This window comes from Taeniopygia guttata, chromosome 15, assembly GCF_048771995.1.
Source record: "Taeniopygia guttata chromosome 15, bTaeGut7.mat, whole genome shotgun sequence".
NCBI classification, from domain to species: domain Eukaryota; kingdom Metazoa; phylum Chordata; class Aves; order Passeriformes; family Estrildidae; genus Taeniopygia; species Taeniopygia guttata.
In genome coordinates, this window is record NC_133040.1 from 4,235,058 (window position 1) to 4,257,787 (window position 22,730).

Below are 22,730 nucleotides of genomic sequence, written 5' to 3' on the forward strand. Positions count from 1 at the left end.
ACACGCCGCTTTTCCCCTGGGACATGCCGCTTTTCCCCTGGGACATGCCGCTTTTCCCCCGGGACATGCCGCTTTTCCCCTGGGACATGCCGCTTTTCCCCCGGGACATGCCGCTTTTCCCCCGGGACATGCCGCTTTTCCCCCGGGACATCCCTCTTTTCCCCTGGGACATCCCTCTTTTCCCCCGGGACATGCCGGGTATTCTCCTCTACAACCCTCCGCCCCCTCTCCTTCCTCCCCAGGCTGCTCGGGCTGCAGCTCCCCATCCCAATTAGCAAGCGCTCCCTCTCTGACTAATTACTTTTCTACTGTCTTTATGCATTATTATTGTAATGATTATTAATTATTACAATCCTCTCCCGTTCCTGCCACGTTGGCTGCGGCCAGACGAGAGCAACGCTCTTGTTACGGTGATTTATCCACGGGAATCCCCGGCCGGGTTTAACAGCTGCGAGGTGCTCTAACGTGTGGAGGGGATATACCCCATCCTAGACCCCCTAAGGTCCCTTTTCCCCCCCATCCCACTTTTTTTCCCATTCTCCCTTTCCCGCAGGCTTTCCTGCTCTCCCACATTTCCGCTCTGCAGCGCTGTGTTTGCTTTGGCGCCTCCTGGGGTATTTTTCGTGTCCTCCCAACATTTCTCCTCTCTCCTTCCTCCCCTGACGGCTGATGCGGGTTTTGCTCCTGCTGGTGCCCTCCAGCCCCACCTGGTTCCCTGTGATGCTGGGCGGGGAGAGAAGCCTTTTGCTGTCCCCAAACCCTTCTCATCCTCTCCCTTTCGGAGCAGAGGGGTGGCAGCCCCAGGAGCAGCCACCACATCCCCCACAAAGCCCTGGCCCCTGCCAACCCCCCAAAAACCCCTCCCTGCCCCCAGCCCCGTGGCCCTGGACCTCCCACCGCCTTCCCAGGTGCTTCGTGGAGGTCAAACCCCCATAAATCAAAACTCTGCCACTCCATCGTGAGCAATACCTTATGTAAAAAGGTGTTTCCAGGGAGCACCGAAGGCTGGAGAATCCTATTACGAGGTACACTATTAATTATAAGGAGTCAGCCCAATCTACTCCAGCTATTTTTTATCCCAGGTCCAAAACCTGATTACTTTCCACCTTCTCCTCCCCCCTTCAGGAAAAAAAAAAAAGGCAAGAAGGTCAGGAGAAGAAAAAAAAAAAAACCAAAACCAAATCGAATAGCATTGGTGTTTGCCCAAAAGCTTTTAAAAAGGAATTTATTCCCGTGATTCTGCTCGGGGGTGGTGCCAGGGCAGCCAGGAGCTCCCGATGGGGATTCCTCAGCACAGAGGGGTCATTGCTGGTGGTGGCACGGGCGTGACTGTGGGGTTGGGGTGACCCAGCAGGGAGCTTTTCCCCTCCTTCAGGAGGGGCACTTGGCCTTTGGGTGCCAGCTGGGGGCTTTGGGTGCCCCCGGCAAGGATGGGAGGTGCAGGGTGGACAGGACACCCCGATGGGGCAGCAGCAATCCTGAGTGCTGCTGCCTTCCCGGCACCTCTGGGCTGATGGGGACCCCGGGTTTGGCTCCTGCAGAGCTCCTCTGTGCCAGGGAATTATTCCCTGGGATTTTCCCTGCTTGGCTGGCTGCTCCTGCCGAGTCCCATCCTCCTGCGAGCCTCCAGCCTGGGAGGTGGCAGCTTGGAGCATCACCCCCAATCCCTCCTGCAGCCTCTTCTGTCCAGGTCTCGCAGATGGGGAGTCCCAGCAGCCTAAAAACAACCCTCAGCTCCGTGCCTTGAATTTAGAAATAATAATAATAATATGAATAATAATGTATTAATAATAATAATAGTAACCAGTGTTCACCCAGTGATTGACCATTTTATACTCCTCGAGATGATGCTGTGAGTGGGTTATTGACCACCACATCGCCCTGTCCTTATGAAAATTCCCCATTCCCTGCTAACACCGACAGCCTGGAAGTGCTGGAGCCCAGGGGAGCAGCCCGCTGTGCTCCTGCCTCAGTTTCCCCATTTGGGAAAAGGGGGAAGGTGTTTTTTGGGGGGCTGAGGGAACCCCAGTGTCTGTGCTGGCCCAGCTCCTGGCTCAGGGCTCGCTCGGGGCTCAGCGTGGCTCGTTGGCCACCCCGTTATTAACGCCAGGAATGGTAAAGGAAGGATAAATTCCACCACTTGGCTGAACAGAGAAAATATGCAGAGATGTGGCTGGCTTTCCATAAATCATCGGTGCTCCGTGCTACAACCGAGCCAGGACTTAAAATTCAGGTCAGGAGAGAGGGACTCTCGTAAGCCAGCGAGGGAAGGTAATTTATTCTGTTTATATCGTTTTACTGCAAGACAAGGAGCGGGGGGAGAGGGGGGTGGCGAAAAACTCTGCCATGATTTTGCATTTTAAATATTAGTTCAGAGCTGCATCCTGCCTGGGACTTTTTATTGTCATATCTCAAGGGATAGAAAGCTGGAGAGAAGGGTTAGGGGTGCTGGGGAGGAGACCCTCCCCTCTCCTGGCACAGAATGCCCGGGGAAAATGGGGCAAAGCTGCTGATGGCACTGCTGAACCCCCACTTGGGGTGTCCCCCCAGCTGAACCCCGAGGCTGCAGGTGCCCCTGGGCTGCTCTGGGTGCCCCCCGGGAGAAAGGAACCGTGCATTGTGCTGTGGGGAAGGGGCTGAGCTGGGAATGGAACTGGGGGGAACTGGGGGGACTGGGGGGCGCTGGGGTAGGGGGTTGGGGGTGCAGCAACATCACCGTGTCCAGGTGCTCATGGCTCACCCGGGGCACTGCTCCCCCAGAGCCCACGCAGGGCTGGGGGACAGTGGGGGAGCCCGGGCCGCATCTCCCACGGGCTTCTGTTAAACCAAATTAAAGTAAAATAAAATGAAAGGGACCAGGTGACCGAACAGTAGGTAACTAAAAGGTTTTTTATTCACATTGAACAACAAGAGCCATTCACACTAACAGCCTCCGCAAGAGGCAGCGGGGACAGGAAACCCACGACGCTTTCAGAAAACAACTTTTTTTTCTTTCCTTTTCCATTCTCCTTCCTTTTATTCCCCCCCTCTCTCTATGCTCTCACCCCCCCCTCCCCGGTGCCATCCCCTCCCTGCATTCAAAATAGAAAAATTCGGAGCCTCCGATGACTAAAGTACAATAAATAATCAGTAAACACAAAAACATACTTTATTTGTTTCTCCTTTATACAAAATAAAGAAACTAGAAGCAAAAACTATAATACATCCTTAAATTGGCGGAGCCTCTGGGAATCGTTGGGGTGGGACTCGGCGTCGAGGCTCGGGTGAAATTTCTGTTGCTGTGGCTGGGTTGGTTTCGTTCTGGGGTTTATTGTTTGTTTGGGGTTTTGTTTTGTTGCTGTTGGTTTTGTTGTGGTTTTTTATTCCTGTTCCGCCACGTGGGAGCCCAACCTCAGCCAGCACTGGGGCAGCCCCCTCCCCAAAAAGCGGCTCCGAACCCCCCTTCCCCTCGGGGCTGAGACGGGAACAATAAAAACGAGGGCAGGGAGGGGCCGCGGGGGGGTTATTCCTGCTATTCCCCATTGGTAGGGGTAATTAAAAAGGATGCTAATTAGCAGGGGCAGCCCTGCCGCAGCCCCTCCCGCGGTCCGGGCGGGTTCAGCTTTGGTCCGAGAGGCGCTGTCCCGCCGCCGGCGGGCTCTGCGGGGCTGGGCACCTTCCCGTGCCCCCCAAAAGAGTCGGGGGGTCGGTGGCGGGCTGTGGGAGGTAGCGGGGTGACCCCAAACTCCCGGGGGGTGCGGGGATGGGGAGGACGGGCGGATGCCGGGATGCGTTTTGGCATCTGCGGGAGGGTTTTACCGGCCCCTGCTGCGGGGCGAGGAGGGGGACACGCGTGGGCTGGGGGGACCAGGGGGGGTTTCCCCCTGCGCACACGCACACGCGTGTCCGGGCCGGGCCTACCACACCGCCGCCTCGCTGAGCTCCGGGTTGGGGTGCGCCAGAGCGCCGCTGTAGCCGCTATTGCTGGAGATGGAGAAGGGCGGGCTGGGCCCCCCGCTGAACACCTCCCCCGGGATGGGGTGCAGCGAGCCCGGCATCCCCGGCTCGGGGCTGGGGGTGTCGGGGTGCGAGATCATATCCGTGTACCTTTGGTTTTCTGAGGAGTGGTGTCCGCTTAGGGGGGGCTCCAAGGCTCCCAGGGGTGTGGAGCCGGGTCCTGAGTTCTGAAGGTAGCTGGAGTCGGCCGGGGACTGCGCTTGGGAGGGCGGCCCGTGCGGGAAAAAGTCATAATTGCCTCCCGGCCCGTAGTAGTCACCTTGGTAATCTGTGCGGAGGGAGGGGAAAAAAGATGGATCTGGTCTCCTGGAGCTAAAAACCACCCGAGATCCCCCTGCGCCCCAACCCCTGTGCTGTCCCCTCCAAAACGCTCTGCTGGCTCCCAAAGGACGGCTGGGATTTAAATCCCACCTTATAGGAGCGAGCCCGTCCTAAAAGCTGCACTGCCCATCATCCTCTCCTTGCCCAGCCCGGAGCGAGGGAGGGCAGAGAATCCGGGCTGGGGGAGGTGAGGGGCCGGGAAACGGGCTCCGTTTAGTGCTTAATTAATAGAGGGGGAAAAAATAACACGCATATATTTATGTGTATGTATATAAAAAAGGAATGGGGGAAATACAGATATAAAAAGCATAGGCAAAAATAAATATAAAACGGGAAAAATGTATATAATGGGAAAATATATATGCACATTGGAGAAATTGTATATAATAGGACAAAATGTATTAAAAATATATACAATGTGGAATTCATATATGTGTTTAAGCAGCTTGGAAGTGATCTAGAAACTAACCGCAGGGCAACAAGGGGTGCATGGGAAGCTCCTGGTCAGACGGAAAGCTTTGAAAATGCAGCTTTTGGGGGGGCTCTGCGGGGAGCTGGGGGAGAGGGGAGGCGCGGTGAAAATGCAGCTTTTGGGGGGCTCTGCGGGGAGCTGGGGCAGAGGGGAGGCGCGGTGAAAATGCAGCTTTTGGGGGAGGTGGGGGGGAGAGGGGAGGCGCGGTGAAAATGCAGCTTTTGGGGGAGCTGGGGCAGAGGGGGGGCGCGGGGCCGCCCCGCTGCGCCCATCCCGTCCCGCCGGGGCGGTCGGCCCGCACTGACCTTCCATATGCTGCGGGCCCGGGCGGTAATTGGAACAAATGCGGCCTGAAAGGGGGACAAAAGCCCCGCAGCTGGGGCTTTGTTGGCGGGAGAGGGGCCCCGCAATGCCGGGGGGGTGCGTGGAGCCGGCGGTGCGTGTGCGCGGCTGCGGGCACGCGTGGGCGCACGGGCGGGGGGAGAGGGATGGGAGGAACAAAGGGCGAGAGCGGGGACAGGGCAGGGACCCCCGGGCCGTCCCTCACCTCCGTAGTAGGTGTAGGGCGTGGAGCCGAGCATCTCGGACTCGTCGAGGCGGCCGCCGAGGGGCCGCATCCTGCGGGGGCTGCGGAAGAACGCGTGCCGGCGGGCGCCCAGCGCGCTCAGCTGCTTCATCCGCCGCTCCTTCGACCGACGGTTCTGGAACCACACCTGTGGCCGGGCTGCTGTCAGTGCCCAAAGTCTGCGCGGGGACATCTTGCACCCGCACACGGCTTTTCCAATATCTGTTTTTTTTTTTTTTTTAACAACACCGAGCCCCCCCTTCCTGCTGTGTCTACCTCAAAAAGTACATAGGGACACCGCGCCCCACAAATAACCAGGTTATTTAAAACCCCTCCTTCCCCCAGCTGCACATCCTCAGCCTCTCTGTGCCTGCAGCTGGAAAATGCAGGAAGGGGAAATTTCCCCTATGGATAGGAGAAAGAAGGGAGGAAATGTGGGAAGGAAAAAGGGGATAGGACTCTGGATCGCGGCAGAAAACGGGGAGCAGGGGGATGAGCACCTGCGGCAGCCGGCAAGGATTCAGAACAGCCGGCGGTGAGGATGGCAATAAAAGGGAAGGGGGGATGTGGCCGCCTCTCCACGGGCATTGCTTCTTCCAACCCGCACGCCTCAGCAGCCTGGTGGGGCCTCTGGATTATTGTCTCACTCCTCCAGGGATGGGGCAGCTCAGGGGTACGGGCACAGCGCTCTCCTCCTGCGGGACTTGTGCTCCCCTCTGCCGGGAGCCGCGAATCGCAGCTCCGCTACGGGCAAAGCCGGAGAGTCCTCCCCTATTAGTGCCTCTATTAAAGCCCATTAATCCCTACATTTCCGCAGGGATTTTCTTCCCGGGGGCAGTGCGGTGAGGAGGCGCCGGCTGCCTGCAGAGCGCGATGGACGCCGCCCGCTTGCGCAAGGCTGGAGCATCCATCTCCCGGCACGCCGGGGATCCTGCTCGGCCCCGCGCAAAACCTCCTGTTTTGGGAATGGTTTTCATCCTTTCCCACGGCTGGGGATCCCCGCTCACCCACGGGAGAGCGGGGTGGCTGCAGGGCTGGGCCTGAAGCGGCGCTGGCAGGGGATAAATGGGGTTTGAACGTTCCCAATCCCACAGCCTTGAAGCGTCCGGGCTCCCAGCGGGACCCGCCGCCCTCCCCGCGGCGGGCCGGGCTGCCCTACCTGGATGACTCTCATGTTGAGGCCGGTCTCCTGGGCCAGCTGCTCCCGGATGTGGCGAGTGGGTTTGGGGGTGGCGGCGAAGGCAGCTTTGAGGGTCTCCAGCTGCTTGGCTTTAATGGTGGTGCGGGGCCCCCTCCGCTTGGTGCCCGAGTTCTGCTCCTCGTTCTCGTTGTTGGTGGTCTCCTTGTCCGAGGAGGTGGAGTTGTCCGTTTCCTTGGTGTCGTCCTGCATGGGGTCCTGGAGATCCGGGGACAAACTCCTGTCTGTACATGAGGACACTGTAAAGGAGACCCAGAGAGGAAAGGGGGGGTGGATGACTTAGGGGAGAGATTGACCCCCCCTCTCCTCTATCCTCCCGGCCCTCCTGCCTTCCAGGAGAGGGGCTGGGGGGTGCTGGAGAGCAGCGAGGGGTGCAGAGGTTCCCCTAAAGCATCGCCCCCCAACACCACGCGGAGCTCCGGGCAGGCTCTGCCCGCTCCAGCCCTGTGCACCGTGTGGTGCCGGCGGGGGGAGCGGGGGAGGGGGTGACCCCCAGGCCCACCGCTGCCCCCCAGGCTCCCCCTCTCCTCCCCGTGCCGGGAAGCGGGATGCGCCGCTGGGCAAACCGCAAACCGCTCCCTGCGGAGGTTTCGGGGGTCCCCCGGTGGCTGCCTCGAGCCTGGCTCACCCCCCGCCCCCCGGCACCGTGTTCCCCCCGGGGACCCTGCAGCCAGCACCCCCCCAAGGCCAAGCTCTACTCGCCTCGCTCACAGCAGCGGCCCCACTGACTGGCGTGGCAGGATCCGGCCCCGGGTGCTGGACGGAGAGAGAGCCCACGGAAGGGGGTGAGCAGGGCCGCCCGGCATGGCTGGGACAGCAGGAGGGGGCCTGGCCCTGCTCTCCTGACGCAGAGACAGCTTCCAAGGAAGTCAAATGGGAGCTTTGCCTCTGGGTGAAAGGAGGCGAAGGATCAGGCCCACGGCGCGGGGGGACCGGGCACACTCGCAGGGGGGGCTCTGGGGAGTGAGGGGCTCCCGAGGCAGCCCTTGGGGGGATGGGGGCTCCCCCCGCCCCGCAGGAGCTGGGGCTGGAGCGGGGAGCTCATCCCACTCCTGTGGGGGTGTCACGGAGGATTCCACCCGGTTCCAAGCCTTTCACCCCACATCGTTCCCTCCCCCGGAGCATCAACTGGCTGCGGGGTGCAGCCCCTCACCCCACAAATCCAAACCTCCTGCCCGGCCGGGGCTGCCTCCACCGGGAGGTACGGGCAGCTCGGGGCTTGTGGCGGCGCTCCCGGCGCTGCCCCTCGGGCCGGTGCCGTGGCAGGGACTCCCGGGGGTCGGGCTGGCTGTGGGGTGCAGCCCCTCACCCCACAAATCCAAACCTCCTGCCCCGCGGGAGGAACGGCCGGCGGGAACGGAGCGGCGGACGGGCTGAGCCGCTCGTACCTGAGTTGAGGCTGCCTTCCTTCAAACTGGGAGAGTTCAAATAATCCTCTTTGCAAACAAATTTGTTTTCGTCGATGATATAGAGTTCCTCGCCCGTGGAGAGCTGCTTGTTGCAGACCATGCAGGTGAAACAGTTCAGGTGAAAGACTTTATTCCGGGCTTTGCGGACGAGGTCGCTGGGAGAGATCCCTTGGGAGCAGCCGGCGCATTTGGTCCCAAACCTCCTGGGAAGGGAGAAAAGCGAGAGCTGGAGCCCCGGCAGAGACGGGCAGCGGCGGGGCCGGTGTGCGCTGCTCCCAGCCCCGCTCCTCCAACCCCACCGCGCCTCTGGGGCGAGGATGAGGAGAGCCTTCATCCCCGAGCAGCACAGCGCGAGTTTGGGGTGTCCCACCCGCGGGGGTCACGCAGGAGAATCCCCACCCGGATTTGGCCCCAGAAGGGACGCGCGGGAGGGGAGAGCGGCCGGGGGTCCCCTCGGTGCTCCCCGGGCAGGATTTCCTTTTAGCCGGTGCCTCCCGGGAGGGGAACGCGGGGCTCCGGCCTGGAAATCCCGCGGGGAAAACGGGGCTGACCGCGGCCAGAGAGACGGAAAAAGGAGCGGCGGGTTCGGGGGGCAGAGGAGGGAGCTGCGCTCCCCAAAGCGTCCCGTATTCCCAAGCCCCGCATCCCGTCCCGCTGTCCCGAGGGGGAATTTTTTCAGGTCGGGAAGAGTGCTTAGTAAATCTTCCTTCTTTCCCAGAGCGGGTTTGGGTTTAGGTGTGGTTTTGGGTTTTTTTTTCCCCCAGGAGATTAAAATAATTTTTTTTCCCAGAGAATCTGAATTGGCTGGGAGCCATCTCCCAAGGGAAGGGAAAGGGAAAAAAAAAAAAAAAAAAAAAAAAAGGGACAAAACCAACAACCAAATCCTGCCACAAAACAAAAACCAAATCCCCACCGGAAAAAAAAAAAAAAAAAAAAGAACAAAAAAAAACCCATAGCAAAATAAAACAACAAAAAAATTCCAACAAAGCCCCCCCCCAACCAACCGAACAAACAAAAAAGAAAATGATACAAGAAAAAAAAAAACCAACCAAACAAGCGAAAATTAAAACCAACCCCCAAAACAAACAAAAAAACCCCACGGAAACAAAAAATCTGCCCGCAGAACAGGGAGCAGGGGCTGTCCCCGAGGTCCCCGGGGGGCGCCCACGCAGGGTCCCCCCTTTTTCCCCTCGGGCCGCGGCACCACTCGTGCCCGTGTCGCCGCTGGCCGTGACGTTGATGTAGTGCGAGCATTAGGAGCCATAAGTCACGGCCCCCCTGTGCCACGCCGGCCCCTCATTTCCTCCCGGCCCCTTATCGCGGTCATTAGGGGCGTTTAAGGCACGGGGGGGTCCCGGGGGGCGGTTTTGGGCACGGGGGTCCCCCGGGGGGCGGTTTGGGGCTCGGGCTGCACCGGGGCCTGCGGTGGTGGAGGGGAGCGAGGGGTGCCAGGCCGGGCCGGAGAGGGGCACACCGCGGGGCACAGCGCGGCTCCCCCGGTGCCCACCGGGGCCTGGAGCGACCGGCCGGGCGGGGACAGCGGCCCGGGGCTGCTGGGGACATGGGGAGGTGATGGGGAGATGGTGGGGACATGGGGAGATGATGGGGAGATGATGGGGGGATGATGGGGAGATGGTGGGGAGATGATGGGGACATGGGGAGATGATGGGGAGATGATGGAGAGATGGGGGGGAAATGGGGAGATGATGGGGACATGATGAGGACATTATGGGGACATGATGGGGACATGATGGGGACATGGGAAGATGATGGAGAGATGATGGGGAGATGGGCACAGCCTCGCCGCCCCCACCGCCCGCCCCGCCGCGTCCCCCCGCGGCTTCCCCGGGCGCTGCTCCCGACGGAGCCGCGGGGAAGGGGCGAAAGGGACCGGAGGGGACCCCCCTGAGCTCCCCAAAACCCCGGGGACACCCCAGGGCAGTCCTGAGGAGCTCCGCACCTTCCGCTCCCCGTTGAGGCAGCAGTGAGGACTCACCTGAAAAAGTCATTTTTGCAGTAGAGTTTCCCTTCCCTGGAGAAACATTTCTCGGTCAGGTTGCACTTGCACTCGCAGCACTGGACGCATTTGATGTGCCATGCCCTGTCCAAGACGTTCAGTAGGAAGCGGTCCAAAATCGGCCTCTCGCAGCCCGCACAATGCACCATCATAACCTCCGCCGGGGGATGGAGACGCTCAAACGGAGAAGCCAGCCCCGCGCCGGCACACGGCGGCGGCAAAAATAGGAAAGAAACAAAAAACCAAACAAAAAAAACCCACCCAAACAAACAAAAATCAGGGGAAAATAATGCAAAAATTAAATATAATAGGAAAAAAAAAAGCAGGAAAAAATTAAAATTAAATGAAAATAAATGAAAATAAATCCAATAAATTAAAAGGGAATAAAATAAAGGAGAATAATAAAAAAATAAAATAAAAATTAAAAGCCCAAAATAAAATAAAACCGAACGAAATCAAATAAAAATTAACAAACTACAGAAGAAAGAATAACAAAAAATTCAGGGGAGGGCAGCGGGGCGGCTGTCAAGTTCTTCCCCCTCTTCTCTCCGGAACCTCGACGACGGCAGGGAAAAAACGATGCCCCCCCCAAGAATAATCCAAACCACCCCCGAGAAATAATAATAATAGCAACAATAAGACGAAAGCCCCCTCGGAAGGACCCTCCGGTGCTGGCGGAGCGGCCCGGGAGCGGCCCGGGAGCGGCGGCCGCGCTGCTGTCGGGCTCTGCGGCAGCGGACGGTGCGGCGGGAGGGCTGCATGAACCCCCCCGTGCAACCGGCAGCCCCGGTGCCTCGCTGTGCTCCGCCGCCGCCGCGCCGCCACTCTCATGCTGTCCCCATCGCCAGCTTTGTCCCCCGCCTTAGTAATTCGCGCATCCTTATTCAGATTTGGTGACGCCGAGCGCCGCGTCAGCCGCGATGCGGCCAATGGGAGGGCGGTCACCATGGTAACATCTTAATTTATAGCATATCTAAATTGGCTCCGGCCTCGCGCTTGGCACAGAGGGAAAAAAACAACGCGCCTCTATTGTTGAGGGTGCCTTGTACCTGGGCCGAGAAGTGAGTACGCACCTGGCTGGGGGGCCGGGGGGGCGAGGCCCAAAAAGCGCCGGCCCGCCGTTTTTCTTTTCATTTTTATTTTATTTTGCAGAGTTTCTTCTCAAGGGATGCTCGGGGAGGAGTTGGGGGGTCCCGAGTGGCTCAGGGCGAGAGCCTCACCTGGTTTCGGGCGGTTTATGTTTGTTTTGGGCAAAGGGGAGAGAAGAGAGGTTTTGTCCGCAAGAGCAACAAGTGGGGAAAAGAAGAGGGGGGATTTATTTGGGAGGGGGGAGGGGTTGGTGGGGATGGGGAGGAGGCCGGGGGCTCCTTCCCGCAGCGGGGAGGGATGAAAAGTTCCCCCGGAGGTATGCGGCCCCCCCGAGCCCCCCGGGCTTTGTGCCCCGGGCCCGCCGCCCCCTCGGCCCTTCCCCACCGCCGGGGGTCCCCTCCCACACTGAGATTTCTCTTTAATTGCAGGTGCGGCGGAGCTGAGACCCCGCGGGAGGGACCCCGGCTCCGGGCTGGGCTCGGGGGGTTCGGGGAGGAAGATCCAGCCTGGGGCCGGCAGTGCGCGGAGGAGGAGGAGGAGAAAAGCGGCGGGGCAGGTGAAGGCCGAACCTTTCTTCACATTCCCCGCCGTTTTCTCTAGCCAAAATCCCTGTATTTTTATATAAAAAAATTATACTTTAAAAAAAATTTATTTTCCCTAGCTCCGGCCCGAAATAACCCGTGGTTGTGGAGCGTCCTGGTGCTGGGAAATGCTCCTGGTAGTGGCAAAAAAAAAACCCCCCAAAACCCTCAAACAACAACAACAGAAAAGCCCCACATCAAAATTCCAACAAATCCTTCACGGCACGAGGGCATCGGCGGGATGTGGAGCAGGTTTTGTGTGTAGGGATGTGCGTGGAGAGAGGGAGAATCGAAATAAGAAAATACACAGAGAGAAGAGATTCGGGGAGGAAAAATAAAAGAGGAGGAGAAAGGGAAATAAAAGGAAAAGCACAGGAGGAAAAGGAGAAAATGTATACAGGAAAAAAAAAAGAAATAGAGAAAGGGAAAGGAAAAGAGAGAGAGAATGAGGAAAAATAAATTAACGGAAACGAAAAAGGAAGGAACTAAGAAGAGACAGAGGAAAACCACAGAAAAACGAAGGAAAAAAAAAAAGGAGAAAGGCAAAGAAGCAAATAAAGAAGGAATAAAGGAACGAAAGAAAAAAATACACAGAAATAATGAAGGCAAGGAAGAAGATGGGAAAAAAAATGAAGGAAAAAAGAAGGGGAAAGGAAAAATAAACGGAGGGGAAAAATAAAAAGAAAGAACGGCTAGAATAGAAAAGAATGGCAACCAAAGGGGAAGGGCGAAGGAAAAGCTCCAGAGCGAGGGAACAAGGAAGAGGAGGAGGAAGAAAAGAAAACAAAGACAGAAGGAAAAAAGGCCAGGGAAGAGAGAAGAAAGGAAATGAAAACTGCAGCGAGCTAAAAAGGGGAGAACGGGCAAGAGAGGCGAAGGCACGGGAAGGTGGAGGAGGAGGGAGCGGAGCCGCGGCCGAGTTTGCGGGATTCCCTGGGCGCTCCTGAGGAATTTGGGAGCCCCGGAGCGGTGCGGGGATGTTCGGGGATGTTCGGGATTTGCGGGGATGTGCGGGATGTTCGGGGATGTTCGGGATGTGCGGGGATGTTCGGGATGTTCGGGGTGTGCGGGGATGTTCGGGGATGTTCGGGGATATTCGGGATGTGCGGGCCCGCTCCCAGCGCAGCCCCCGGGGATTTCGGGGCAGGATCCAGCACGGAGCGGGGTCAGGGCACCGGGAGCACCGGGCGGAGAAAGGAGGGATGCGGAGGGGCTGCGGAGGGGCTGAGCTCACCCGGCAGCGGCTGAGGCACCGCGGGCCGCTCAGCGCGGCTACCCGCGCCCTATGGATAAACCTATGGATAATTCTGGCTGTACGCACAGCCCGTGCTGGATGCGGGAGCGGCACCCGCGCTCCTCTCCCGCGGCCTCGCACACCCCCGTGGGTCCCCTCCCCGCCACCCGGGGGACCCCCAGCCCGTCCCCTGCTCCCCACAGCCCTCCGCTCCCTTTTTCGTTTGAAAGTCAAGGAATAAATAAATCCAAGGGGAAAGGGAGGAGGGGGAAAAAACCACCCCGAGCCCTAAGAAACTCCCCCCAGCCGCATTCCCCCATGGTAACAGATGGTAATTCAGGGCCCACAAGACCGCCTATATGTAACTAATAAACCTTTTGTGTTTTAACAGGGTAATGCGTGGAGAAGCAGCGTCGCTTATACAAGATGTTGATGGAATTTACTATATTATTAAAGGAAAAAAAAATCCCCTTTCAAGAATAAAGTGTATCAACTTACAACACAACAGACGGCAGAGGGATAAGTGAAACAGACAAAAGACAAACAAGATAATAATCTGTTTCCAATCAGTTAAGCCCTGTAGAATTTGTAATACGCGGTTTGCATATTCCCCCTGTGTTTTGTAATTAATTATCTATCTGTTCGGATGCTCCGCCGCCGACTCTGTAGATATTACCAACTATTTTTGGGGGTTGTAGGCGCCGGGAAAGGAGCGCGGAGCGGGGCCGGGCTCCGCGGCTCCGGCCGGCCCGAGGATGCCGAGCCGGGCACGGGGGGAGGCGGCGGCTCCTCCGGCCGGCCGAGGCTGCTCCCCCCCCGCTCCCCTCCTTTCCCCTGCTAAGAGGGGGGACGGGGCAGGTTTTAACATTAAACAAACCCAGCAAGCATCTCCTCGCCGGGCCATAGGCGTTTCTGAGTGACTGCGTTACAAATTGTAAATTTAAATAGCTCACAGGATTCATTACCTCCCGCGTCTGATTTCACCCAGCCGTGAAAAATTGTCCTGGTGTACCACTGAGAAAGGGTTTGCTGCAAAGAGCCACAGCCTAATCACCAGCTTTCTCTCGCCAACAAAAGTGTAATTATTTTGTTTTGGGTGTAAATATAACCCACGGTACAAAAAAAAAAGGAAAAAAAAAGATGAACCTCCAGCAGCGTCTGAATGCATTATAGGGCTGTTTAAAAAGATCCGTCCTAAATTAATACCAAGGTTAAAAGGGGAAGGCAGCTGGGACATGGAAATTTCCGTATTATTGGGGCGGGGGGGGACACGAGGTGAGTGTGAGTGTGAGTGTGAGTGTGAGCGCGCAGAGCACGGGAGGACAATGCGGCCCCCCCGGCCCGCACAAAGCCCCACGCAGCCCCCACGCAGCCCCCACGCCTCCAGCCGGGCCCCCACCCGCGGCTCCTTCTCCCCCTCCTCCCCACCCGAGGAAGGTGCGGGGCACAGGGGATGCCCCGGGGGGTGTGAAAAGGAAAAACAAACAAACCAAACCCTCCAGCAGCAGCGCAGCCCAAATAGAAACCAACAAACGGGGGGGTTTTAATTCGGGTTTTTACCCTTTTCACTTCATTTTAACGAATTTTTGTTTCCTTTCCTCCGAGCTCCGGCACGGGGTTTCGGTGGAAGAAAAGGCACAAAACGAGCGGCGATGCCGGCGGCAGGGAGAAGCCCCGGGAGAGGCGGAGCGGCCGCGGGAACGGGTTCTGTTGAGGCCGTTTAACGGGAAAAAAGCGAAACAAATCCACACAAAAACCCCAAACAAACAAACAAATAAAAAAACCAAAAAGAAAACAACAACAACAGAAAAAGGAGAATAAATTGGAAACCGAAGTGAGGATAAAAAAATCTCGAGCGGGGGCAGAGAAGCGGGTGCCACCGGCTGTCACGGAGCTCGGAGAGCCGTCGGTGCGAGCTCGGTGCGCGGCGCGGTCCGCAGAGCGCCCCGAGACCCGCGGGACCCCGGCCGGGGCTGGGGGCATCCAGCACCGAGCGAGGCGCCGCTTTTCCTGCTCCCCTCGACCTTCCCACAGCCACTCCACAGCCATTTTAACCCATTTTAACCCATTTTAACCAGTCCTTTTTTTTTATCCTGCGGGTTGCGGTAATTGGCGAAGCTTTAATTGCACCCCTCGCCCATCCTGGTTGCAGCGCGATCCCGGGATCCCCATTCCCACCGGGATCCCCATTCCCACCGGGATCCCCATTCCCACCGCCCCGGCGGCTCCCGGGGCTCAGCCGTGAGCAAAGCCCGGCCGTGAGCAGCAACGAGCCGGGGACGGGCAGACCCGCACCTTGGGAAACTTAGTGACTTGAGGGGGCCGCGGCAAAGAACTCGCTCCGAATTTCCTCGGCCGATCCCCGGCCCGCTCCGAGCCGCCGTCGATGCCGCCGCCCCCCCGGAGGAGCTGCTGGAGCCGTTCCCAGCCGCTCCCCCCGCCGCCTCCCCGCTAATGAGCGTGTGTGTTGACACGGCGAGGCGATGCCCCCGTTTGCTTTTGTTTGGGAGGTGTGAAAGAGGGAATCTGCATGAGAAAAGCCGGCGGCAACCGCGGAGCTCCGCGCGGCAGCGGCGGGACGGAGCTGAGCCGGTGCGTGGGGAGGTGGGGAGCCCGTCCTGGAGGGGCAGAAGCCCCCCGAGCGGAGGGGGGGTTCGGGGGGCACAGGGGGGGCAGGGCTGGAGCTGTGGAGCTGTTGGAGGGGAAGGGAGCTCGCCACGGAGCAGGGTACCCCCCAAAGCTGCCGGGGCGTGCGGTGACCCCCTGAGGCTGCGCCCCTCTGGGTGCTGCCCCCTCCCTTGGCATAATTTGGGCAATGGGAGGGGGCAGCGCTCGGCCGCACCTGCGGGGTGGGATGAGGGGAGAGCGGCGCTCCCACCGCGCTGGGCACGGGCACCGCGGGGCGACACGGGGGACACACGGGGGGACACGCGGGGGGACAAACGGGGGGACACATGGGAGACACACGGGGGGACACAGGGGGGACACACGGGGGGACACACGGGGGGACACATGGGAGACACAGGGGGGGACACACGGGGGGACACACGGGGACACACACGGGGGACACACGGGGGGGTTGAGAGCGCCCCGCAGCCCCACGGAGCCAAGTGCGCCGGTAAGGGAGCGGGGACAGCTCCACGGGAGGGGCGAGGGGCGGTTTCCAGGGGGAAAGTGGAGCAGGAACGCCGCTCTTTGCCTTCCACGTCCCGCGTGGCAGAGGATGTGACAGCGGTGCCTCCGGCAGGGCTGAGCCCGGCGGTGGAGAGCCCTGCTGGGATCGCGGCCCCGAGCAGCGCCCGGTCCCGCCGAGCCCTTCCCGGCCCCGGTCCCGCCGTGTCCCCCGCGGGGTCCCGGTGTCCCGGCGGAGCTCTCCAGGGTGCTGAACCGCCCGGCCCCGTCCTGCGGCCACCGGACGCGGCTGCCCCGCCACCCTGCTCTATTCTCCATCGCCCTCGTCCTCTCCACCTCGATCTGCCCGTCTTTGCTTTTATTTATTTTTCTTGGTTGGTTGTAATTTTTTCCTTTTTGTTTCCTCCCCTTCTAAATTTTTTTTCCTGCTTTTCTCTATTTCTCTGTTTTGCCGTGTTTCTCTCTTTTATTTCTTTTTAATTTGTTGTTATTTTTCTTTTTCCACCTATTTCTCTCACATTTTTTCCTCTGCTTTTCTCATTTTATTTTTTCTGTTTCTCTTCTTTTGTTTCCCCGCCGTTTTCCCTCATTTTCTTTTTTTATTTGTCTCCTTTTCTTTTTCCTCCCTCAATTCTTTCTCTTTTCCTCTCTCGATTCTTCCTCCCTTTCTCTCTCCTCTTTTCTCTCTCTCCACACCCTCTTCTGCTCTATTTTTCGTTTCCCCCTCTCATTTCACACATGTTCCCTTCCGATCTCTCTGCCCCTCTCTGTTTTTCTCCCACTTCCCGTTTCTCTTTTCCCACAGAAAACCTCCTCGGCCAGAAAAACTGGAAATTTTGCCAACACCACCATAGACTTATCAGACACCCCCTGCAATGTCCCCCAGTCCTTCACCCCGAGGGGAGGGGGCTGCAATGCCCAGGACCCCAAATCCGCTGGGACAGGCGGGATCTCAGCGCGGTTTTTTTTTTGTTTTATTTTATTTTCACTTTACAGCGGCTGCGATTAAACCCGACCCCCCAAAAAGCCGGTGCCAGCGCAGGAGGGGAACTGCACGGTGACAACGAAGCGGCGAGCCCCGAGTGTCACAGAGAGGCGACGCTCGGGCGTTTGTGCCACCGCTGCTGTCCCTGCCCGCTCGCACATCAAAGCACAGCCAACAGAGCTGCCTGCGGGGTGTCCCCACCAGAGCCGGCCGGGACCCCCCGAGAAGAGCTGGGGGTGTCCCCCTGCCCGCCCCAGCGCTCTTTGTCTGCCTCATCCTCTCCCGCACCTCCCTCCGCTTCACCCCGCACATCCCCGCATTCCTCCACGCGTGTGCTCACACCCACGGGCCCCAAACCCTCTCTCGGGATCGCATCCCCGTGCCACGTTACACGCAGAACGGAGCCTTGCACACCCATCTCCTGGCCCTGCCTTCTCTGACGTACCCGGCTCCGGGGGAGCTGAGCCATCCCTCAGCCCCATTTTTTACGGCAGGGGATGGGGTTTGTCTCTCTCCGCGCAGCTCGGAGGGCAGAGCCCTTTTTGGGGTGTGCTGGGAGCGGGGATGGGGCTGGGAGATGGGCCTGGGGGTGCTGGGCAGGGATGGGAGAATTCCCCCATGGCCTCAGGGCACGGGAAGGATGCTCAGGACCTCTCTAACCTCATCGGCTGCCTAATGTGCACTTGTGCTGGCCTTGCTCCCACTGTCACTGTCACCCGCGCTGCTTTCTCAGCCCCGCATTCCCCTCTCTCCATCCCCGCTCCCTTCTGCTGCCAAATTCTCGCTGGAAATGCACACCTGCCTCCCTTCGTCGCAATCAGGAGCACGGGAACAGCTCTGCGTGCTCTGGTTGAGGGATTATCCCAAGGATATCTGAGTATTTTGGGCTTCCCAGGGTGTCTGGAAGACAGAGCAAGGTGCTCTGTGGGGATGTGCAGGGTTTAAAGGGGATCAGAGTCCCTGGGACTTGAGAAGCTGTTGGTTTCTTCCTTTTTTTTTTTTTTTGTTTTTTATTTTAATATTTCTGATAGGTTTTAATTTTTTTTTTTTAATATCAAGAGGGAAAAAACCAAAAACAAAACAAAACAAAAAAACAGAAGGAGAAGAACACAGGTTTAGCTTTTCCATTGGAAGTAACTCCTCACAAAGGGAGATGAGGATAGCCAAGGATCAGTCCAGCCTGGCTGAGTCCCAAGGCAGGGTCAGCCTTAACCCTTGCAGTGCCTGGGTGATGACAAAATCCCCTTTTCCCAAGCGCTGGGACAGATTGGACAATTGGAATAATGAGCATTGCTGGGACTTGTGGGTGCTGTGCTGCTGTCCTGAATTCCCAAAAAGAAACGGGCTGCTTCCCATGAGGGCTCATATCAGCACACCAGGGGAGTGTGGGCAGGGATTTTGGGCCAGGTTGGTGCTAACTGAGAGAAGATGAGGTGTCTGTGTGTATATATGTGAATGTGAAGGGGTTCCACACATGCTCTAAACCCTCACAAAGCACCCAAACCTTCCCCTGACACCCCACACCCACTCAGTTTGTGGGGCTGGAGGGGGGATCCTGTTCCTCCTGTGCCCCCACAGCCCCGAAGCAGCACCCAGAGAGGCCAAATTCCTTTTGCAGGGTCTCAACCTGAGCTGCACTTGAAAGCTGGGGGGGGTTAAACCCAGCAGAGGCAGGCTCAGGTCTCTGGCTCACAAATTCTTTGTACAGCTTCTCCAGACTTCAGCAGGGACAGAGCTGGGAGAGGCCTCAGCCCTGACTCTGAATTTCCTCATGTTGGTGCACCAGGGGAGATTAGCAGGGAGAGCAGAAGGCTGCACCCTGAACTCCTCGGGCACACCTCGTACATCTCCTCTCTTTGTTTTCCCTCACATCCCCATCCCAAACCCTGTGCAAGCCTTTGACTGCCTGCAAACCTGCAGTGGGCCTGCTACAATTCCTTTATAATTCTCTTTTATTTTTTTTTTCCCTACAGAAACACAAGGGACAAACACGATAATTTCCAAGAAGCCAAAGCTTCCCTTTGGAGAAGCCAACAGGGACCTGCAGCAGAGTTCTGGTACGGTGTGTCAGTGACACTGATTCCATCTGACACCTGGGTGTCTCCAAAGCCATCACATTGTGTGCTGCAAATGTATATTAACATTAGTATGCATTGGCACAATATGGATCCATTATTCCAAACGCTTCTGAGGACTAGGTGCTGCTTAGGAGCAGCTGCTGCTTTTTAAGCCTCAGAGCATCAATAGATTCATAGATTTTAGGGCCAGAAGGGACCCCAGCGAGCCTGGAGCCTGACCTCCCACGGAGTGTGGGCTGGGGGTGATTTTTGTGTCCTGCCCCACAACCTGTGGGCCGGCAGGCAGCAGCCTCCCCTGCGGCCAGCTGAGGCTTGATGTCTCCCTCTGTAAATTTGTTCCCTTGTTTTAGCACTCTCCTCGTTAATCCTAAAAGGGCAGATTTTAATTTCAAAGCTCGGCTTGTGTAGGTCCAGCTTTCCACCTCTTGGATTGCCTCCTCTGTATAAGGAAACCCATTTTCTCGCTTTTGTTGAAGTAGCGGCAGTGTTGGAGAAAATAAAAAAAAAAATCAATGTCCTGGAATGTTGTCTAGAAAAAGGATTGGTACTTCTTAAGGGTGGAAATGGTACCTGGCAAGTGTTCAAATTTTGGGTGATTCCCTGACTGTAAGCACTTCAGCTTTAGTCTTTGTTTAAAAAGAAATAAATCTGCATTTTGTAGAGAGGGGTGATGCTGGAGGACTTTGGGTTTATAGTGCTTCCAGAAAATGAAAGCAAAGAGAGAATGAAAACCCACTAAATCAATGAAATAAAAAGAGCTGAAAGTCCTATATTATGGTCACAACAATTCTTCACATAAACACCTCCTGGGTGACAGCTGAAGATGGGTAATTATCGCTCAAACCACCTCTGATCCCCAAATCCCTGGCAAAAACCTCGCTGAAGAGTGAGCCAGGATCAGATGCTGAGTTTGCCTTCCTGCAGGGGTTTGGCCCTTTTGTTTTCCCCTCTGCCCCTCATTTTGGGGACAGCAGCTCTGTCCCCCATTGATGCCATCAGACTGGTGGTGCCAGCCCCAAAACACAGTGGGTCCCCAGCCTTCCTGAAAACCACCACGTGTGAGCCTGGATCCAAATTCATACTCATATTTTAAAGCAGAAACCAGTTGAAAGTAGACATTTCCCAGGAACATCTCCCCGTGTCTACTGCTGGACACGTGGGAAGGGAATGATCAGTCAACGGGTTGGATTGGAAGGCATTATCCAACAGAAAAATAGGAATAATTTGGTGATCTTCAGTTTGTCCCTCATGAGAAGGGAGAGCTATGGGACAAGCTCAGCTCTGAGGTGTCAGAAATCCAGAGAGTGGAGGGATACAGGGATGGGACAACTTCCCTGGGGTCCCACAGGACTGGGGGAGCGCCTCAGGGCCGGAGGTGGGGGCAGAGCAGTGACCTGGTGGCCCCAAGCTGAGGGATCTGTCCCTGCCCTTGCCTGGGTTAATTCCCAGCTCCCTCCCCATGCAGGGCTGCTGCAGGATGGAGAGATGCCCCTGTGCCTTCCCAGGGAATGTCCTGGCTGAGCTCAGCAGTTCTTTGCCTCCTTTCTCTTTCTGAGGTTACGTGATGTCTCCGGCAGAATTTCCAAACAGACAGTGGGGGAGCAAATGGGACCAAACCCCATTTCATGCCTTCAGGTGGAGCTGGCAGAAGCAAGGTTTAGGACAAACTGTGCTTCTTGCAAGCAGTTATGGCCAGAACTCCTGGCTGCAGGATTGAGAGGAAACTGGGCAAGCTCTTAGGAGAGAAATTCGGGGTTTTTGGGAGGGTGTTAAGAACGCTGAGCCCCAGGAACATCCCGAGGAACTGTGATTTTGCCTCCTGGGAGCAGCAGAATGAGGGATGTCCTCTCCTCACTTGGGATGTGGCCATTCCTCTGTCCTGCAGAGATGGTTGTTGCTCTCCAGCTCAGTGTTTTCTCCTGATCTGAGAAGCAGAACTCCTCCTACCCCACCTGGCACGAGCAGCTTCCTCCTCAGCTGCTCAGCTGAATCCTGGTTTGCCTTTTCTCTTCCACTGCTCAGTTCATGTGGGAGCAGACACATCCCTCACCTCTCCCAGGCTCTGACAATGAGGAGAGGAAATGAAAAAAGATTATTTAGTATATTTTTTTTTCCTCTGACGAGACATTTCATGTAGGAAACGCTTTCAAAGAGGAGGGATGAATCATGCAACTCCAGAAATTAGAGCTGGAAAAGACCTTTTAGGTCAGCCAGTCCATTTTCCTGTGAATGCAGAGAAGTTTCTGAGCACAGTTAGATTTTTTTCAAGGACTTTGTCCAGTCTAAACCAAGTTTAGCAAGAAAGCTTCAACTTAAATCCATTCCAAAGCAGCTGTAGCTGGAAGAGGGATTGCCTTCAGCTGAGTGTCATTTGAAGGCTCTGAAACTTTCTAGGGAAGTGTGAAGCTCTTTCCAGAGGAGAAGTTGCAGAGTGAGTGCCTGGAGCAGCCAGCAGGCCTTTGGCAGCTCATCTGGCTGGAAACCAGCCCCTTCCCACCCCTGCAAGCTGTGGGGGATTGCACGGGGGGGTTCCAGCGGCCTGAGAGCTGCGGGAGTGTGGCTGGGGGGTGATGGGCAGAGATCTGCTGTCACCACCACGGGAGGGAAGCCCAGGGCCCACATGGTGCCCATGGGGTCACCACAGAGCCCCAGCATGGGTCAGGCTGGAGAGGACCACAGTCAGGTCATCTGCTCCAAGCTCTGCTCCAGCAGGGTCATCCCAGAGCACAGGGCACAGGGCACAGGATTGTGCCCAGATGGTTCTGGAATATCCCCAGACTCCACAAGCTCCCTGGGCAACCTGTTCCAGTGCCAAGAAAGAAGCTCTTGCTCATGTTCAGGTGGAACTTCCTGGGCAACTGTCCCTGCCTGTTCCTCTTGTCCTGGTTCTGGCACTTCCAGGAGGAGCCTGGTCCATGCTCAGCCCCTCCCGGCAGGTATTTACCTGCTCCCCCCTTTCCCGCTGCCTTTTCGGGGCTCGGGGCTCTGCCACCATCCATGCTATGAGCGGCCAAACAACCATTCCCAGCCCAGGCTCTGAATTCCGTATCCCAGGCCACCTTCTGAGCCGTGGAAAACCTCCCTGGAGGTCAAACTACAATTAACTAACAATGCAGCCGGAATTAAAGGGGAACAGATCCGCTCAGACATTTCATCTCCGGCTGGAGCCGCTTCCCACCCAGCCCGGAGGCTGAGCGCTCCCAGGCAGCTCCTCCTGCCTCCAGCCTCGGTGGGAGCCACGCGGGGACATCTCTGCCCCTCCCGGATCCTCTGGAAGCTCCATCCTTCTCCCCAGGGAAGAAAGAGAGTACCAGAAAAGCGGGGAAGGGGAGGTGAAACCATAATGATGTTGATGTTCAAAGGAAGATCCCCAGCCCGGGGATTTGCTGTTGACTTTTGGCTGTGTGAACTTTCCCTCAGTGACTCTGCAAATCCTTATATTTACCTTTTTTGGGGGTCGTTTTCAAAAGACGCCTTGCCTCTGAGCATGGGATGCAGGCAGGAAGGGCCTTTCTAATTAACCCAGGAGGGAGAGCATCCCCCTGGCCTGCTCCGACCCCGCACCGTTAGGGAAGGGGCAGGATTGCCAGAGCCCCCCTAGAAATGGTTCCTTAATCCGCCTCCCCAAAATCCCCGACCCCTGATCCGCGCAC

The 22,730-nt window shown here is 57.2% G+C and overlaps 1 protein-coding gene and 2 long non-coding RNA genes across 9 annotated transcripts; 2 read left to right on the forward strand and 1 right to left on the reverse strand.

Annotated features, from left to right (window-relative positions):
* Window positions 1–3,125: 3,125 nt before the first annotated feature.
* LHX5 (LIM homeobox 5) lies at window positions 3,126–10,396 on the reverse strand. Of its 4 annotated transcripts, XM_030285711.4 has the most exons (7): window positions 9,958–10,269; window positions 7,941–8,164; window positions 7,255–7,440; window positions 6,514–6,791; window positions 5,337–5,502; window positions 4,087–4,264; window positions 3,126–3,963 (listed from the first exon to the last, which is right to left on the reverse strand). In XM_030285711.4, the coding sequence occupies exons 1-7, from the start codon at window positions 10,128–10,130 to the stop codon at window positions 3,897–3,899; spliced, it is 1,272 nt and encodes a 423-aa protein (XP_030141571.1). In that variant the 5' UTR covers window positions 10,131–10,269; the 3' UTR covers window positions 3,126–3,896. The 4 variants fall into 4 exon arrangements, with proteins under 4 accessions (XP_030141571.1, XP_030141570.1, XP_030141572.1 ...); XM_030285710.4 differs by having other exon boundaries at window positions 3,126–4,264; window positions 9,958–10,396; XM_030285712.4 differs by having other exon boundaries at window positions 3,126–4,264; window positions 7,255–7,308.
* A 541-nt stretch (window positions 10,397–10,937) lies between these two features.
* On the forward strand, window positions 10,938–13,768 carry LOC115497399 (uncharacterized). 4 transcript variants are annotated; one of them, XR_012058431.1, is made up of 3 exons: window positions 10,938–11,039; window positions 11,496–11,900; window positions 13,274–13,768. It is a non-coding gene; the product is annotated as an uncharacterized lncRNA (long non-coding RNA). The 4 variants fall into 4 exon arrangements; XR_003962958.4 differs by having other exon boundaries at window positions 11,496–11,623; XR_012058432.1 differs by lacking the exon at window positions 13,274–13,768 and having other exon boundaries at window positions 11,496–11,623; window positions 11,729–12,386.
* A 2,242-nt stretch (window positions 13,769–16,010) lies between these two features.
* On the forward strand, window positions 16,011–19,600 carry LOC140685159 (uncharacterized). Its single transcript, XR_012058428.1, has 2 exons — window positions 16,011–16,388; window positions 18,973–19,600. It is a non-coding gene; the product is annotated as an uncharacterized lncRNA (long non-coding RNA).
* Window positions 19,601–22,730: the final 3,130 nt, after the last annotated feature.

Bases quoted from the DNA above. Each gene is read 5' to 3' on its own strand.
- LHX5 (XM_030285710.4), bottom strand. From the start codon at position 10,130: ATGATGGTGCATTGTGCGGGCTGCGAGAGGCCGATTTTGGACCGCTTC. The intron at 8,165-9,957 runs GTGAGTCCTCAC...CTCCCTTCCCAG, and splicing joins TGCAAAAATGACTTTTTCAG to GAGGTTTGGGACCAAATGCG. The intron at 4,265-5,336 runs GTGAGGGACGGC...CCCTCCGCACAG, and splicing joins GCCCTACACCTACTACGGAG to ATTACCAAGGTGACTACTAC.